At 43.4% G+C, this 20079-nt stretch overlaps 1 protein-coding gene across 1 annotated transcript in view; it reads left to right on the top strand.

The window, feature by feature from the left end:
* LOC126281531 (carbonic anhydrase-related protein 10-like) overlaps positions 1-20079 on the top strand; it is a 925111-nt gene that overhangs the window by 873186 nt on the left and 31846 nt on the right. Inside the window, exon 8 of the mRNA XM_049980578.1 lies at positions 7432-7563. Within this exon, the coding sequence (XP_049836535.1) occupies positions 7432-7563 (132 nt within the window). The remainder of the gene's footprint in view (positions 1-7431; positions 7564-20079) is intronic.

Here is a 20079-nt window from a genome sequence, read left to right as displayed (position 1 = left end):
AAAATGTTCGTTGCCTGCTCCAGTCTGCATCTACATGGGTTCTACCAAAGCTGTATAACTTGTTACCTAGGTAGAATTCTTTCAGGTTAATCTTACTCTTTACAGCTGTTCTGAAACCTGTGACTCTTTATAGGATACAAATCCTGACACCTGCCTAATATCACATTTCTGCCATACTATTTTACTCCTGTAAACTTGGTTTTTTTCCAGGTTCAGATCGAAATGGGGGATATGGAGGTGAAATCATTTTGTCCATAACTTGATGATGGGTACTGGCTCTGTATCAAGAAGATAGATAAAGATATTAATGTATCGCCATGAATAGTAGTCATATAGCGAGTTGTATTGGAAAAATACATCTCTTCCTTATTGCGACAACATGGCCAGTTTGTAGTCGGTATCTGTCAGGTAGCTTCCTTTGCAACTGCCATCTGACCAACTTTTTACTCAGTTTTAACAAGGAGTGTAAATACGTAAAAAATGCCATGACAAATCTTCCAGCATTCGGAACATACTGTAAAATTGATGGGTGGTAGAAAGGTTTTCACCCAAAAATAGGACATATTACATCCACAGAATACCTCACACAGTCCGTAAAAACGCTCCAGACATTCATTAAAAATTAGTGCCTGACGTGTCCGCTGTATGTGGCCCAGAAAAAAGTACCCAGACATAAAATGAAGTTTATTGTGACACACATAAATAATCTTTGCTGATGGAAGTTATGTTGGAACACAATAACTGAAAACAGACCACATCTTGAACATTGAAAGAACAATAATAATATCTAAAAGATGTAGGTCTTAAAATGTCACAGTAAATTGGAAGTACTTAGATCGAATGTCCACACTCTAAACGTGCCTCAATCAAAGTCTGAAATGGATGTGCTAAAACCGAAAGTCCCGAGCACATGAGCAAAACGTAAGTCCCGAAACAACAACATAAAGTTTAAGTCTGGCCTATTGTCAATGAAGAGCAAAGGCAAATACTACATAGTCCAATTGTTGGTCACAGTGTGAGAAGCTAGGTCTCTTCAGTTTAGAGATCACAAATTATTCCAGTCTGTATCTGACAGCGGTTTGAGGTGAGCACATGAGCAAAACGTAAATCCTGAAACAACAACATAAATTCTAAGTCTGGCCTATTGTCAATGAAGAACAAAGGCAAATACTACATAGTCCAACTGTTGGTCACAGTGTCAGAAGCTACGTCTCTACAGTTTAGAGATCACAAATTATTCCAGTCTGTATCTGACAGCGCTTTGAGATGAAGGTGGATGAGGATGTCGTTGTCGGGGTTGCTGTTGTTCCATAGTGAGATCTGGATTATGGGAATGCTTAGGAAATGGGCGTCTGGCGAAGCAAACTCACTTGTAATGCACTGGTTGAGTGTAGCGCAGCTACTGGCCCAGATACTGCCTGGTCACCAGGAAACTGCAGGTACTACTTTCAGTTACATAGCACATGTAGGAGGAACGGATCCATGGTACCAGTGCCATCGTTGCCAGCTGCCTGAGGGTCACACAGAAAGTGGTTATCCTGTCTGTGGTCTGAAAAACTGTCCCCTGTGGGATCCATGCACACATAGCCCATCTCAGTTGCTGGCTGAGTAGGGGAAAGTCCTTAACACAGCATTTCTCCCCCCCCCCCCCTCTGCACCCCCACCCTACCGTCCACTTGAAGGACAGTAAAATTGATAGCACATCTTAAAGTACCTGTAAGAGCTCTGGCTGACAGCAGGGGTAGCTGAGAGGCTTTGATATAGAGTGTGGAGCAGTTGAGTTGGCTGCAGGCTGGAACTAAGACAGGGCGGTGGTAACCAGGAAGGGCATTGTAGAGGATTGAATCTCTGGAACGAAGCATGATGGTAGAGTAATGGACGTTGGAAGAAGGCAATGGCAAGGCCACTATTGATTAATGTGCTTGCAGCACACTGTGCCAGCTTGAAGAATCAGCTCAGCAAATGTCTATCCTATAAGATTGAAAAAGGCCACAGGAAACCAATGCAGGCAGCCTTTGGTGTAGACAAGGGCCCACAGGGAATGTCTGAGAGAGAAATGGTGGCAGCTGGACTGCCAAGAGGAGGGTTGGACTCTGGTGGGATAGATGGTAGATAACTGCTACCGATGTGGTTGGCCATAGAGTTTCTCTGTTTGGGTTGTCTCAGCCTGAAGAGTGAAACGATAAGAAGCCTGAATGAGTGCACAGCCCTCATCCAAAGAATGGTGGCAGTAGATGGTTGGGATTTAAAGGTAAGGTCAATGTGTTTATGTAGACCATTCGAAGCCATTTGCTTCAGAGAAAGCTGAGAATTCTGTGGAAACAAACTGAGCGCCAGTATCCATCAAATGGTTTTTTTGGGAGCCCTTCACCTGAAAAAGTGGTGGACAGGGTTTGGATGTTCTGCCTTGACGACATGGTAGGCACGATTGAGATGTAGAGGAAATTGTTGCCAGCATCTAGAGAGATTAATCTGGAGTGCTCCAGGAAAGGACTAAAACCCCTCCGCCTCCCCCCCCCCCCCAAAATGCACTTGTAACTGGGACCAGGGGACAGAAATGTCTGGCGAAGGAAAAGAGTGAATAGAAGTGCGACCTGTTTACTCTGGCAGTGGGGTAGGAGTGTGAGCTCCACATCTATGCTTAGCTAGGAGACACATTGGTGGTCGCAATGCTCCAGTGCCCAATGTGCAAGAGAGACAAGATGTGGTGCTTGAGGGCCTCTATGATCACGACCCTGGTGTAACCATTTACCCATCACTGAGCTCATTTCAGATTACATTTTTTCTGGACCTTTGCGTACCACAGAAGCTTGCATTTAGATGGCCAACCACATTCCACAAGATGGAGTACCTAGCAGAGCATTGAGTCCTCAGCAGTGTACTGTGTTAGAAGCTTCAGCTACCTTTATGGTTACATCCAGGTAGACGCATACGTTGGGATCCACATCAAAGGAAAAGTCCTGATCAGGGGAAGATGTGAGAGGAGTGCAGCCTTAGGTCATTGAGTTCTTGAATGGTACAGAAAGTCATAATTATAACTTCAAAGAAACAGAGCCCATTGCTTGAGGTGGCATGCTATATTGGTCAGAATATATGCTGACACTTTGAAAAGAGACAGTAGTGGCTAGTGGTCCATGAACAGTGTGACATGGTGGCCATATCAGGTAAGATCTCTAGGGCTCCTTTTTCTGTGTGACTGTAGTTACACTGTGCACAGGAGGGAGTCCTAGACACAGATACATCAGAGTCCTTCACGCTGTAAACCACATGGGCCTGTAAAGTGACCACACCAAAACCACAGTCTGATGCATTAACTGCCAAGATTAGGGGCTCGGAGTGTCTGTGATGAGGCACATGGGCTGGAGTAGGGCCTGTTTCAAGTTCCAGGAAGTGTTTGAGCCGGTGTTGAAAATGGCCAGAGCAATGGAAATGCCTAATGGAACACAGTTATACTGAAAAAATCCAAAAGAAGTACTGAACACAAAGAAGCATTGGGAATTTATAATCAATGGAAGATGGAGATACGTATCACAATGTTGAATCTTGTAAAACGCTTTGCCCCCCACAGGGCACCTCATTATGTTCTCTACCTTGGAAGTGGGATAAGGGTCAAAGACAGACATGGCATTAATTGTTGTCTGGAACACCCTGCCCATGCAGCATCAACCCTTTGGTTTTTCTATGGTGGTTTTGGGGGTTACCCTTTGGTGATTTGGAATGGGAGTGAAAATACCCTCATCTTACAATTGCTGTAGCTCTAGAGAAAGTTTGTCTCGGCATTTCTGGCTATTTCTGGCTTTCAAGAACTTCAGTATCACTGATGTCCAAGGAGGATTGCAGGAACACTGTGCTGAATGGGAAAAGTGGTCTTTCAGAGAAGGTTTGGTGCCAAGTGACTTGAAACTGAGGGCAGAGTCATTAATTTGTAAGCCAAGAGCATTAAACGTATCCTGGACCGAGAGACCAATTGTTCCAGGTGTCCAAGAACTAATTCTGGCTTTGAGGTACTGGACTTGAGCTATAAATTGGCAGTTGACTTCGACGATATTATTGTTGTAACAATGGAGTGGGGAGTATCACAAAGCTGAAGTAGAGTGGACCCCAAATGATAGTAGGATCATCAGTCTATGGTGGTCCCACACGACCGCATGTCTATCTGCAACTCGATGGGCATGTTGTTAATAGTTACTGTTACAATAGAGATAGGTCTGAATGAGGAAGCACACGTTGGATGTAGGATACATCCGCTGATAGATCCAGCCTGTCGTCCACCCCAAAGTCTGAGAGGTCCATATGGCGACAGTCGGCAATTATTTAGAATAATGCTTGACACACATCAGTGCTATGTCTGGGTTTCCCACAAGAGGTGTACTTAGCGAGTACATAGTTGCGTCGTTGTCTCTGGTGATTAATAAAACACAGGCTACGAGAAGGGAGTTCTCGAGTGTGGCGTCTGAGCGCTGCATTGTGTGAATCCATCATGAGTGGGGGGAATTGGGGGCGGGGGGGGGGGGTTGCCGAGGACATCGCACTGATCTGGTGGCACGTATTTGTTATGGGTGCTCCAAGGTATCTGATGATGTGAAATACAGTTCGAAAGCTCTTATATTGGGAAGACACGTGGCTACGGAAGGGTCTTCCAATTTTAGAAGATTTGTGCATAGTCAGTCTTTGAGGGTGTGCACGAAAATCATGTCCCAGACCAAGGAAGCCACATATGATTGCTTACACTGAGGATTACTACAATGGAAATGGCAGTCACGAGATGAACCCTGGAGATGGGCAATCTATTCATGGTAAGACTCTCTGTTCGGTCTGAAGCAGCTGAAAGGCATGTGAGAGGCTGCTGCCACATACACTTGGGGCTCAACATATTGTAACAAATTGGACTTTAGACTGTCATACCTCGTGGATTAAGTAATTTCAGAAGGTGGTAAATGACTTGTTCCATGTATGCCACAAATAAGGTACGCTGCTGGGTCTCACTCGTTATGCCATGAGCTGTTCCATGCATGTAACATAGTTCGCCAACATATAGACCTTCTTATCAAACTGCTGTAAGCGCAGGGGCACCGCCTGGAAACTCTTGAGAATGATGAGACCTGAAGAGGAGTTTGGAGAGCTCTGGAGGCGATATGGGAATGGCCAACAGCTGCTCGATCAGGAGCTCGTGAGTACACTGCATCTGCTGTATCAGTAGCAATACCTGGACAGAGACATCCATCGAGGAAACGTTAAGTCCACTATACTGCTGATGTAAAACAAAGACAAGTATTACAAAGTTATATTTTTGATCAAAGTTTTAGAGGCTACATCTTTTCAGTGTACAGCTGGCTTTCTTAATAAATACTATTAGTAAGATGGCTGTTTTTTTCAACGATTTGACCCTGCCAAATACTTCGTTCAAATTTTGTTCTGATTTATGTGTTATTAGTTATGATTTGAAACTGAAGTAATCACTGAATAAAACAAGTTTTTCTTTTTCTTTAATTTTATTAAGCTTCAAAATAAACAAGGTGTTTCATCGAAGTATCAGGATTCTGAAGATATTCTTTCATAGCAGAAGTCTGGGCACCTCTGGTTAGGCCCATAGTTGGCAGCTCCTGGACACAAAGGTCGATGTGGACGGCCCCATAGCAGTGACTCCAGACTGAGATACTGACTGTGGGAATGCTTTTGCAACTGGCGCCTGCCCCGGGAAACTTACGAGGAGTGAACTGGGCGAACATATCCTGGGCGCCAGCCTAGGTACTGCCTGGGTGCTAGGGTACTGTAGGTACTAGTTTCGGGCATGTGGTCGCTGGAGGAGAAAACAGTCCATGGTACCACTGACCTCTGGCAGCGCTTGGGTTGTCACCTGGTGCTGGTCAGAGTAAGGTCATCTCTTTCTCTGCTGTCCCTATAGCTATCCCCTGCGAGATCTGTCCCCCCCTCCCCCCCCCCCCCCGTAAGCAGTATTGTTGTTTGTTAGCTGAGCATTTGTGAGGCCTTGACACAGCAGTGCCATCTGTCGATGAGTTATTGCGTGATTCGAAAGCAGTCATGGGAAATAATAAGTAGAGCATCACAAAAGGCAGCTGGTTGCTGTCATTTTATCATATTTGCAGTGTTGCACATCTGTAATGGATGAATGTTCTGTGTATTTCACTTGGTCTATTGAGATACTAAGCATGCTATGAACCATCGACCTTAAGACTGTTTTTTATATCACTCTAGATGGCATGTAAAGTTCTAGATAGAGACTTTGGTAGTTGTTGGCTTTCAAAAATGGTTCAAATCGCTCAGAGCACTAAGGGACTTAACATCTGAGGTCATCCGAAAGGTTGAAAACTGTACTTTTGGTTTTATTGTAGGTTTTTTAATTTAATTTTGATAGGAAAAAAGACATTACAGCCCTCTCTCCTCATCGTATTCAGTTTTTCTGTGTTTGTCATAAGGTAATATTTTGTGCTAAAAATGTTATCGATCTCTTTAAACAACTGCTGTAAGACCTCCTTAGATCATGCAAAATGGTCCATATTGTCTACCAAACGTAAAAATTGTAGTCCCTTGCACTGTTATGTTCTTTAGTGGTTTACAGCCAGAAGATTTTTTGATGCAGCTCTCCACACATCATTTTACCCGATACAAGACTCTTCATCTCCTGACAGCTACTACCGCCCACATCCCTCATAACTATCTTGGTGCACTACAGCCTCTACTCTATCAAGTGATCGCTTTTTTAAATCAGTTTTTAAAGTTGTGGCATAAATTTAAATTCTTCATAATTTTGTTCCTTTTCTCGTCATCTCCTTATTAGTTATTCGACCTACTCAGCTGTTCAGTATTCTTCTGTGGCAGTACGTTTGATAAGCTTCTATTCTCTAGTTATGTGAACTGTTTATCGTCCTCGTTTGATGTCTGTACGAAGAGGAAGTCCGTACAAACTCCTAGAGTTCAGAATTCGTAGCACCTAAATCTATATTAAGTATGTTAACAACCTTCTCATTTTTCAGGAATTCCGTTCTTGCTAATGAAAAATCCGCATTTTTTATCCACTTTAATTTGAATGTCATCAGTTATTTTCCTGCCAATGTCGCAAAACTCATTTACCATTTTAACGCCACTTTTACTAACTGATTTGATCACCGTTCCCTGATTTCAATGGACTAAATTCTATTAACTTGTTTTCCTTTTATTGATATTCCCCTTACATCAGCTTTTCTAGACAGTATCAACGCCTTTGCTGTCTCTGGCAGAATTACATCAGTAACAACCATCAAAGTTACTATTTCTCGTGTTGTGCTTTAGTTTATACTTCATATATTTTCTCGTGCTTCCTTCATTGCATCTTCAATGTGCAAATACACTCTATTACGCTAATTAATCGGTCAACCTGTACGTGTCAGGTTACGTACGGCAGAGTGACGCGTGCGGCCTTTCGTTTCGCAGATGTACTCGATGCGGCGGCTGATGCAGGGCCCCTTGGCGGAGCAGAAGGCGCCTCTCGCCAACAACGTGCGGCCCCTGCAGCACCTGCACCATCGCACCGTCAGGACCAACATCGACTTCTTCCGGCGCAAGGTGAGACCGAGCACCAGTAGCGACTGCTGGCGCCTCCAAGCGCCACCAATTATTGCACAGTTATCACTGTGTTAATCTAAAACAGTTCCGCCTTTACCATCCACGCCTTTCAACGTTACCTATCAGAGTATTCGGTATACTCTATTATTTGTATCTTCGAATCTAATGCTAAACAAAGAAAAGAAACAATACTCAACGTCAATTTTAGACACATTGTTCTAAAAGTATCAGGATAACAACATATACACCATGAGTTATGCACTAAGTAGAGATGTTGTCATTATTTTCCATTTTGCTCACTCTTGCCTTTCTCGTCCTGGTCCACCGGAGAGCTACTGCTGTTTGACCCCGCAAAACGTTTTTCCGGATCACGCGTATGTATGAGGGTCATTCCCGAAAGTAAGTTCCGAATCGCCGTAGCCAATCCATCGTCGCGCAAACACTGAAACCCGCATGCGTGTTGTCTCCTGGCGCTGCTCGTAATACACCGCTACTTCCATTGATGTTGTCGCAGCGCGCTATTTATACTGTCAGTTCAATACGTTTAAAAGAATTGATCAGCCCGCCGACTGTGAAATACGCCCACTGATTCGGTTTTTGATAGTAAGGAACGTTGCAGCAGTGGAAATTCATCAGCAGACAAGTGAGGCGTGTGGCCCTAATACGATGAGTTACAGCAGAGTGCGAGAGATTTCAAGGACGGACGGGAATATTTCTATGATGGACCACGACCAGGCCGACCATCAATGATCTGAGGAGATTTGGTCAAAGCCTTGGACGAAAATATTCGTAAAGAATGACAATTCCGAATTTCAAATGTAGGACTGGAATTTCCGAATGTAGGTATAACAACTTTGCGTCAAATTGTCTCTGTAATGTTCCAATTTCGCAAATTACGAGTATATGCACATTCGCTTCCAACGCTGCTTACTGAAAAACACATGTTTTCCAACACCAAAAAATGCAGAATTACAGAATAATGAATCTGACCTTCTGACGTCTGGAGTTATCTTGCTGCATGACAATGTCAGACCCGAATCGGCCGTTCACATCCAAAATCTAATCAGATCTTTTGAATGGGAACAGATTGTTCGCCCACCGTACAGTCCAGAATTGACGTAGAGCGATTTTCACTCGTTCCGCTATGTAGAGGAGTTTCTCGGCGGAAAGCGCTTCGGGAACAGATGACGAAGTCAAAGAAACTGTGGAAGTCTGGTTATCCTCATACGGCGGCAGACGTCTACGACTTAGGGATGAAAAACTTGAAAAATGTTATGACAAATTTTAAACAAATAAGAAAACTATGTATAAAAATATAGAAACGTTTAAGGAATTAAATGAGAACAGGATTTTGAAAGAAATCTGTGATAGTTTATGTTTTATAAGAAATCTGACCATACTTTACGAACAACCATTGGAATTCGTTCGCCCAAACCATAAATGACTATCCTAATTGGTACATGTTACACTCCTTTCCAGCTTCAACTCCATAGCGGTCGTTGAGATGTTACGCCCTACATAGTATTCTTATTTTCCCGATGTTAATTCCTATTTCACACCACGTAACACGCTTGCGGGACAGAGTGGTTAGCAATACCTGAATCGAATGGGCCCCTTGAATTATCGACCGTGGTCTGGTACACCGGCCACCGTGAGTGAGGTTTCTAGGAGATCTCCCACGCTTGTTTAGGCAAATACCACATGGTTCTCAAATTGCGGCGCAGAGAATACGATACACAAACTACTATAACACGATAACGTACGGAACAAAGATTGCACTATTCACAGACAGACGGCAGTCGCTGCGTGTCTCCATTAGGTTACCTTTGACCACTGTGGCGGCAGGTAGAGCATTTCACCATAAGGTTAAATAATAAGATAAAAGATCTGCAAACTCCTCCCGAGTCAGACGGGATAAACGCTAGGGAAAACTAGTAGCACGAGAAGATGATCATGATTGCTGTTGGTACCAATAATGGTTGAAATGCACCAGGCCTTCCAACGTTCCCAACTCCATCCAGATCACTGTGGTTGACAGATTTGCCCAATGCAGACAGTAAAAATAAATTGATTATAAAAGATTAATAGAAGTACTTTATTTTCTTGAAATTATTCAGTGTATTCCGCCGCCATACATTTATCTGTCTCGTAATTAGTTAAAGCTGCATGTTGTGACCCATTTCTGTGGCTGTTCATTGATAACATCGAAATATTGACGCGAGGGACTCTCGTTTTTCCCACGCAGTGTATCACGGCGTCTGGGTGGCACAAATGCATTTCACCATGATTACTTTAGCTAAGGACCCTCACTTGGTGCTATCTATAAGGTGTGAATTTAGTTGCTGGTACCAAATTGATAAAAAATGTTAATTTCGTTTGTTAATTTTTCTCATTTGCGCGCAGAATTTACAGTTAAAATAAACGGTTGAGTGCACTAGTTGCAAAAACGTTAACAGAATGCATTAAAGTAATGTTATTTTCACAACGTGTAGCAATTACATTATTTGCAGCTACACTTCGCAAAATTTATTGTAACACAGTACTGTCTTTCCTTCGTACACTTTATCAACAAAGAAATAACAATATTGTTGCCAGTGACTTTAACAGAAAGTGTAATACGTCCTAAAATGTAAACATCGGTTTTGTATGTATTGCACTGAAGAGCCTAAGAAATTGTTACAATTGCCTAATATAGTCTAGGGCCCCCGCGGGCAGGCAGAAATGCCAGAAGACGACGTGGCATGAACTCGAGTAATGCCCGAAGTAGTGCTGGAAGAAACTGACACCATGAATGCTGCAGGGTTGTCCATAAATCCGGAAGAGTACGAGGGGATTGAGATCTCTTCTTAACAGCACGTTGCAAGGCATCCCAGATACGCTCAATAATGTTCATTTCTGAACAGTTTGGTGGCCAGCGGAAGTGTTTAAACTCAAAATAGTGTTCCTGGAGCCATAATGTAGCAATTCTGGACTTTTAGGGTGTATTACTGTCCTGCTGCAATTTCCCAAGTTCGGGAATGCACAATGGACGTGAATGTATTCCGTTGATCGGACAGGATGCTTACGTACGCGTCACCTGTCAGAATCGTATCTAGACGTATCAGGGGTCCCATATCACGCCAACTGCATACGCCGCACACAGTTACAGAGCCTCCATCAGCTTGAACGGTCCCCTTCTGACGGGATTAGATTCATGACGCCGTCTCCATACCCGTACACGTCATCCCCTCAATACAATTTGAAACGAGACTCGTTCGACCAGACAAAATGTTTCCACTCATCAACAGTCCAATGTCGGTGTCGACGGGTCAGTGCGAGGTGTAGAACTTTGTGTCGTGCTGTCATCAAGGGCACATCAGTCGGCCTTCGGCTCTGAAAGCCCGTATCGATTATGTTTAGTTGGATGGTTCCCACGCTGCTACTTGTTAATGGCCCAGCTCTGAAATCTGCAGTAATGTGCAAAAGAGTGGCACATCTGCTACGTTTAAGGAATCTCTTCAGTCATTGTTGGTCCCGCAACGATGTCGGAGATTTGATGTTTTACGGGATTAGTGATATTCACGGTACGCTCGTGAAATAGTCGTACGGTGAAGTCCCCTGTTCATCGCCATCTAGGAGATGCTGGGTCTCATCCCTCGTGCGCCGACTATAATACCACGTTCAAACTCACTTAAATCTGGATAACTTGCCACTGTAGTCGCCGTAACCGACTTCACAACTGCGCCGCACACTTGTCTTATATTGGCGTTGCTAACCGTAGCGCTGTATTCTGCCTCTTTAAGTATCTCTGTATTTGACTACACATGCCTATACCAGTTTCTTTGCCACTCCACTGTACATGCTCTGATGGTAGCCACTTGCAATATGTGCAGTTAAGCTGATTTGTATTACAGTGTGATGCGCTCTGTAGCCATAAAATTAATGAAAATTTCTTAGTGTCAGTGACAACTTTGAGTAAGTCATAACAGTAACAGGCAGAGCATTAGTGGAGTATTCTTGTGCGTGCTGTTATCACACTGTAGTGACACTGCCCCTCCTTCACGTTGCTCCTCAGCTGTCTTCCTGATGCTGAGTCGCCCACATTCCCTTTTTCCTACCAACGAAAACTTGCTCATCTTTCCTTGAACAGAATCTAAATCGGTGTGTCAATTAAACAAGCTCAACCTACTGACCACTCGCTTAGACCTTCAGGATGCTTTCCTTCATCTTCAACTGTTTTGCTCTTATATTCCACAGCTAAATTCTGTGTCATGACCAGAGTACCTTTAGTCTGCTTCCGCTGCACCATTTCTCTTCTCTGCTGCTCCTGCAGGCACAAATTTATGGGTTTCTCGATGTAGTAGCGGATGACCAGCTAATATGTGTCCACCTATGATAGGAGTTTTCTGTAGACATCTTTCTTCACCTAAGCTGCTGGTTCTACTTTTAGCACTTCATCTGTCCTCTTAATTTTAGCATACTTCATTACTCAGATATTCTTTCGTTTTCAAACACTTATGTGGTCATGACTCACATTTTCAGGGACTTCTTTCCCATTTCTATTAAAGAAAACTGATAGCAAGTAGTGATCTTTCACTGAAGTCGTTTTGCGCACTGCAGTTCTGCTTCCGATACCTTCCTTGTTTCGGCCATTATACATGGGAAAATTGTTTCACTTTTGCACTATTTTATCACTTTCCACATTTTATCAGTTTTAGGTTTGTTTTGTTGGTAACTGAGGTGTATTCCGTTCTATGCATCATATTCTTTTCGACAGTTCTAGGTCTATTTTACTTCCGACCATCAGGACTAAGATGTTTATGAATATTGACATTCGTATCTACTCTCCTAGAATTTGGCACCCCTTAAGATGTTTCCTTTCTCTGCATTGACTGATTTTTAGGCGATTTTGATAAGCTGCAAACTGGGCATAGAGCTTTCTTAACATGCTCTTTCTTGACCTTTCACTATTATTACATCCACATGGTTTTTTGCAGAAATTATACATTATTGATCTGTCTGTAGTTCAGTTTGAATCTTCTAAGGATTAAGAACATGTTCCTGCACCTTACATTGTCGATGGTTTACTGTAGATCCACAAATCGCGAGAAAATGTCTTGACATTTTGTCAGTGTACCTTTCATTACTTAGTTCAATGTTAGAAATTCTTTTCTAGTATCCTCTGGCATCCTAAAAATCTAATTGATCTTCCTCTAGCAGGATTTTTCAGCTCTTCAATGTATTATTCCGTTAGTAATGATGGTCATCTGGTAATTTTCAGGTTTATTAATACGTGCATTTTTAGTACTGTGAAGGAGATGCGTCGCTGAAAATGTTAAGGTAAATTAGTGAACCAATAAATTTTACACTGAAAGGAAATGTTCTAAAGAAATTAAAGTCTGTGTTAAGTGAAAAGAGCTAGGTAAAGCATAAGCTTCAAGCTTTCATAACAGAAGCCTTTGCAAAATATGTCCAGAAAACACTTCTCCTGATTCTAAATTCACTGCTCAGATTGCCAGATTGTAGAAAAGAGCATTTATATGTTATTTTATCCGTGTAAGATCTTGTGAACTCCACGGTCGTTAATGGTTACTGGTGAATAATGCAAACTGACTACAAACACTTTTTAAAAGTTATATTTCAGTGCCATAACGGTTTCGTGGTACTATGTCCATTTTCATATGCATAATGTTTCCAATTACACTCCTGGAAATGGAAAAAAGAACACATTGACACCGGTGTGTCAGGCCCACCATACTTGCTCCGGACACTGCGAGAGGGCTGTACAAGCAATGATCACACGCACGGCACAGCGGACACACCAGGAACCGCGGTGTTGGCCGTCGAATTGTGTTAGCTGCGCAGCATTTGTGCACCGCCGCCGTCAGTGTCAGCCAGTTTGCCGTGGCATACGGAGCTCCATCGCAGTCTTTAAAACTGGTAGCATGCCGCGACAGCGTGGACGTGAACCGTATGTGCAGTTGACGGACTTTGAGCGAGGGCGTATAGTGGGCATGCGGGAGGCCGGGTGGACTTACCGCCGAATTGCTCAACACGGGGGCCGTGAGGTCTCCACAGTACATCGATGTTGTCGCCAGTGGTCGGCGGAAGGTGCACGTGCCCGTCGATCTGGGACCGGACCGCACCGACGCACGGTTGCACGCCAAGACCGTAGGATCCTACGCAGTGTCGTAGGGAACCGCACCGCCACTTCCCAGCAAATTAGGGACACTGTTGCTCCTGGGGTATCGGCGAGGACCATTCGCAACCGTCTCCATGAAGCTGGGCTACGGTCCCGCACACCGTTAGGCCGTCTTCCGCTCACGCCCCAACATCGTGCAGCCCGCCTCCAGCGGTGTCGCGACGGGCGTGAATGGAGGGACGAATGGAGACGTGTCGTCTTCAGCGATGAGAGTCGCTTCTGCCTTGGTGCCAATGATGGTCGTATGCGTGTTTGGCGCCGTGCAGGTGAGCGCCACAATCAGGACAGCATACGACCGAGGCACACAGGGCCAACACCCGGCATCATGGTGTGGGGAGCGATCTCCTACACTGGCCGTACACTCATGGTGATCGTCGAGGGGACACTGAATAGTGCACGGTACATCCAAACCGTCATCGAACCCATCGTTCTACCATTCCTAGACCGGCAAGGGAACTTGCTGTTCCAACAGGACAATGCACGTCCGCATGTATCCCGTGCCACCCAACGTGCTCGAAAAGGTGTAAGTCAACTACCCTGGCCAGCAAGATCTCCGGATCTGCCCCCATTGAGCATGTTTGGGACTGGATGAAGCGTCGTCTCACGCGGTCTGCATGTCCAGCATGAACGCTGGTCCAACTGAGGCGCCAGGTGGAAATGGCATGGCAAGCCTTTTCACAGGACTACATCCAACATCTCTACAATCGTCTCCAAGGGAGAATAGCAGCCTGCATTGCTGCGAAAGGTGGATATACACTGTACTAGTGCCGACATTGTGCATGCTCTGTTGCCTGTGTCTATGTGCCTGTGGTTCTGTCAGTGTGATCATGTGATGTATCTGACCCCAGGAATGTGTCAATAAAGTTTCCCCTTCCTGGGACAATGAATTCACGGTGTTCTTATTTCAATTTCCAGGAGTGTATATTGACTTTTTTGTCAGATGCTAGTAATTTGCTCCACTTGAAAGTATTACAGACGACGTGTTTCTGACCAAAAAATTGAAGTAATTTTAAATGTTATCCATATGAAGGTGGGTATGGCAGCTCGATTTTTGCTATAGTAGGGGCAGCCAACCTTTTCCACCTACCGCCCACCTTCGTGCCTCTCCTAGTAATAAAATTTTCTGACCGTCTATCAGTTCGACAGTAATGGTGATTTATGAAGGTAGGGAAGCAACTTTATTTTATAAAACTGATGAGGCAGCGTTACAGCAAGACAAAGCACTTGGTAATAATTACCAATTAAATACTTTGTCTCAAAATTATTGTAAAACACGATGGAAAAGATTTTAAAATCCCTGCCACCCAACGCGTACCGCCTACCACAAAAGCAGGAACACCCACTATTGAGCGGTAGAAACCAGGTTGACTACCACGGGGTTATGGCATTGAAACACAGCATTTTAAAAGTGTTCGAGGGTGGTTGCGCTATTTACCAACAAAAAAACATTTATGTCATATAGAGGGTTTCGAATTGTTCTTCTGAGAACACATATTTCAAGACACCTTCTCTCGATGATGGTCTTCTCAAAACATTGCAGATGCATGGGAACTGACTGGTTACACTCTGTAGAAGCTCTCAAACCATCGACAAGTCACGCAAAACTATGTCTACCAGACTTAATTTAATTCCCAATCTTTCCCCATTCTACTAAATGAGGTACAAATTATGGACAAGCAATGCGTATTCTTTTAATAAAATTCTTAGTAAAATTGCAGATCTTTATCTCGCATGATGCAGCTAGTTCACTCACCGCGTAAGACGTAGAGAGTACAAGACCCTCCACTCCATTTTCTTGTGTTACCGCTGTGAGGTGACCTGCGTTCCACTTCAGAGAAACGTATTACGCCCTGTAAGAAGAAACCGTTATCTGTGTCGTCGTTACTTCAGCACCGGGATGGAGGCAGTCGGGATAAATTCTGCATTTCGTAGTAAATGCTCCCAGTCTGGTAGATTTGGTTTGTTTGAAATGAACAACGCGTAACAAATGAGTAAGGCAAGTCGCTGGAGTGTTCTAAGAAGTTAGTAGCACCAGACATTCACTACAAAAGGTCATGCAACATCATTAAAACACTCGCTACTGGTACGCGAGATCTAACTGGCGCTCGGTAAGAAAACAGAAATTTTCGGCTGTGCTCATTTGTAGCAGATGTGCATGCTGGGACAGCGAGTAGAATTCATTGCGGTTGTCCAACAACATTGACTGCAACGCATTACTATTTTGCTCTGTTTACTGCAGCACGATTGTCGCACTGTAGCCTTGTGACCTTTCCCTCCGGAAAAGTTACGTTCCTTCATGACGACCACAGCTGTAACGTTATTCAAACGGCCAGCAATAATACTGAGGAAACACGAAGTTCGCGGTACATTTGTGAATACCTGTAGTTCACAGTAGGCTTATGCTCCCATAAAGCTCCCCTCTAAACAACGTATGATGCTACAAAGTTGTTCTTTTCTGAAACATTGCGTTTACTAACGAGAAAATGTGCGCTGTGTAACAGAGTGTCCGAAGAAGTTTTCGCTTCACCGCTACACAAAGACGATGTCTCCCAACCTTTCGTTATCGTAACTGACGAAGTAGTCCTTTATTGAAGGTACACGAAGCTATAGTGACGTCACATCAGTGGTTAGCTCATTGAACCTATATTCGGTAGTACGATGGTTCACATCCCATTTCCGCAATCTAGATTTAGATTTTACGTGGTTTCCCCTAATCTTTTATGACAAATGCCTCAATGGTTTCCTTGAAAAAAGCACGGCTCAGCTCGTTCCTCATTTTTCGACTAACCCGAGGCAGCAATTCGTCCCTAATAACCTCGACAAGCAAGTAACGTTAAGCCGTTGCCGCGAGGGATTAGCCAAGCGGTCTAAGGCGCTGCAGTCACGGACTGAGTGGCTGGTCCCGGAGGAGGTTCGAGTCCTCTTTCGGGCAGTGGGGTGTGTGTTTGTCCTTAGGAAACTTTCCGTTAAGTAGTGTGTAAGCTTAGGGACTGATGACCTTAGCAGTTAAGTCCCATAACATTTCACACATATTTGAACATTGTTAAATCGTTATGTTCTATCTTCCTGTAATCACTTTGAAGCTGAGAAGCCAACCTCTTGCTTCTCCATCATTTCAGTTAGCCTCAGAAGTATACTTTTCAGGGAGAGGAGGGGACGTTTACGGCCCCCTCGCTTACATATTATACATAAATTTCGTACACTCTCGATGGATATTCATAAAATCAGGACTGCAAAACAGTAAAAGTGTTTTCACGACACTTGTTCCCAATCGTAGGGACATGGACGCCGTTGTCTGTGTCACTTAATTGGCCAAAGTCACTTGAATTGGCAGCTACTACAATTCAACAAAACTGCAATAGAAAATGTTGAACCAGGCACACATAATTTACGGACATCATAAAGGTTGTGTGGAAATGTTAAAAAAACCTATGTGTTCAGATACCCTAAAACTGACATAAAGTTATTGGTTATGGCATCAGCACTGTATTGTTTTTATACAACAGTTGATCTGTTTATCCCTTCGTATGGGCTGTACCAATAGTCTGCTGCAGCTCATTCATAATCAGAGTTCACCTGGGTGGCTCTACTTTCAGTGTAATCCTTGTTTAGTCCGACTTCTGTGAAGTGCCTTTCCACAGGCTCCATACCAATCTAAATATTTATGAAGGTTCTGGTCTCCATCTGACTATTTTTAATCACATTTTTCCTTAACTAATGCATCATAAAGTAGAATATTTATTAGAAACTTACAACATTCTAATGCGAGAGATATTCATTTAAAAACCTCCGACTGCTAAACATAACAAATACGTGTACATATAGCGCTTGATCGGTTAGGAAAAGCGACTCAGGAGGTGAAGTTGTGTAAGACAGCTCTCTGTTACGTTCCTCAGTGTGTAAGCAACAAGTGCTTGAATATACAGTGTTATTGTGTCTACCGTCATTTGCGAAGTACGTTCCGTCATTTGCTTCCTCCAAATGAGAGGAATCAGTGTTGCCGAGACACATCATAGTGTGAGGGAATGATGAAGAAATTCAAGGCTGGTCGCACGGATGTTTATGATGAAAGACATTCCAATGTGACAGATGAACTTGTGTAGCATGTTGACGAAATTACGCTAGCAAGACGCCGATTAACCATTTTTGAATTTTCACCAGCTGTTCCTCAGATTTCAAAGGAAACATTCTTTAATACTGTCCTAGAGAAATTAGTTTACCGAGGTCTTGTGCATGGTACATACCAAAATATGGGACCGATGTTCAAAACAGTGGAACAACTACAGCTCATCCACATCCCATTCGCCAATCCAGATTTAAACAGCAATTTTCTGAAGAAAATTGTGACCGGGGATGAGACATGAACTCTGAAACTATGGATATGCATGCACGCTCATTGTCCCGATAAGCACAAAAAATTCGAGTAGACTCTGAAGAACTGCACTTAGTAGTTACATGTTTATGTACACATTATATGTGTATTGTGACACTCTTACGAAACTCCAAAAGTCAATCCAAAAATAAAAGTGGGGTGGTCACCTAAAAAATAACCCACTTGAAGACAGTGAGCGGCCCCACGGTGCAAACCGAACGAATAAAGAACTCAGCCTTGGATACCTGTCAGCATCTTTCCTTGGCACCATGCGGACCTCATCCCTTCCCCAAGTTGAAGGCCCTTTGCGACTGGTGATGAGATCAAGACCAGGAGGTACCGTTCTTTGATGGAGGGAAAAATAAGCTGGTGTCACAGTAGAACAAATTTTTGAATTTGGTGGTGATTGTATGGAGAAGTAAAATGACAAGTAACTACAGGTTATTTTATGTATATTTTCCTTTTGGAAGCTGCTAATTGAGACTGGAGGTTTATGTGCCAGCTACAGAGGCAGACATTATTTTCGATTTCTACGTTGCATATTAACTGATTTTCAGGTTTACTTTCTTTTCAGCTCGTCCACTAGTTCTTAAAGCTTTCCTGCTGTAGGTTGTTAACTGCCTCGAGCCTTAAGCATTTCTATCAAAACAGCGTCATCTCCAAGAGCAGTTTTTTCATACCTTGAACTGCTTCATTAATTCCTGCACACTTTCAGTTTTGTAACATATGAACTCTGCTACCAAGTCATCCTTTGAACTGACAGACGTTTAAAAAGTCTTGAAATGTTTCTACTTTTCCTTCGCTGCTTCTACTATGTCTCTTTCTGTTAATTAACTAACTCCCCCACTCTAATTCTGACAGACCTAACAAAAACAGAGTGGAAAGAGTTCCATATTTAATTCATTTATTTATCATAAGTGTAAATGTTTACTGTAGTTAAATACGAAAGGAATATACTTCAGTAATGTCGGTCAAAGGTATTCTTGTTCCGTATACGAGGGGATTTTAAAGTAGCATACATTTTTCACAGTACGGCAAGCTCTGTTGGTCTCTCTTTCTGCTCATCTCTCGTTCATTACTGCCTGCTGTCTCTGCTCACTGTCACTCCGACTATCACTCTCTCTCCCCCTTCCTTGTCGTCACTGTCATAGACACTCTCATTATCATTGCCTCTCTACAACTTCCATACTATCCCGCATTTTTATTTGTTTACCACTGACACTTTCTCCTCCGCTCTTTTCCTACAGCTGTTCTGTCACAGTCAACTATGTTCCACTGCCACTGTGTCCCTCTGTTTCCTTAACCAAGTAAGGTGGCGCAGTGGTTAGCACATTGGACTCGCATTCGGGAGTACGAAACTTCAATCCCGCGTCCGGCTCACCTGATTTAGGTTTTCCGTGATTTTCATAAATCACTCCAGGCAAATGCCGGGATGGTTCCTTTGAAAGGGCACGGCCAACCTCCTTCCCCCTCCTTCCGTAATCCGGTGAGACCGATGACCTCGCAGTTTTGTCTCTTCCCCAAAACAACTCAACTTCTATTTTGTTCTCACTGTCAGGATCTACTTCGCTCCTTATATACCACAATTACTATTTTTTATTCCAATTGCCACTGTTTCCTTGTCTCTAGGCATAAAAACTATCCAGTATGCATGCCAAAATATTATCAGGAGAATTTTATAGATGTTGAGGAAGGTGGAATGAGGCAACTGGACCCCCACTTTTGAGGCACAGTACCGTACTTGCCTTTTTTGTGTTCCTGCAGGGAGCATTTGCCGCTAATTTCCTTCTGTTGCCTGACACACTGCACCGCATGTCCCTCATATGAAAGAAACTTTTTAGGTCAGCAGAATTTTGTTACTTCATTTATGTAAAATTGAAATAACGCAAAACCAGGTTTACACGACTCGATTTTACATTTACAAAAATATTTCATGTGCTTCAGTACTGTAAAATTGAGCTGC

This window comes from Schistocerca gregaria, chromosome 7 (assembly GCF_023897955.1).
Source record: "Schistocerca gregaria isolate iqSchGreg1 chromosome 7, iqSchGreg1.2, whole genome shotgun sequence".
In the NCBI taxonomy this organism is placed as follows: Eukaryota; Metazoa; Arthropoda; class Insecta; order Orthoptera; family Acrididae; genus Schistocerca; species Schistocerca gregaria.
The sequence above is the reverse complement of the archived record's forward strand: the minus strand, read 5'-3'. Positions and strand labels throughout refer to the sequence as shown.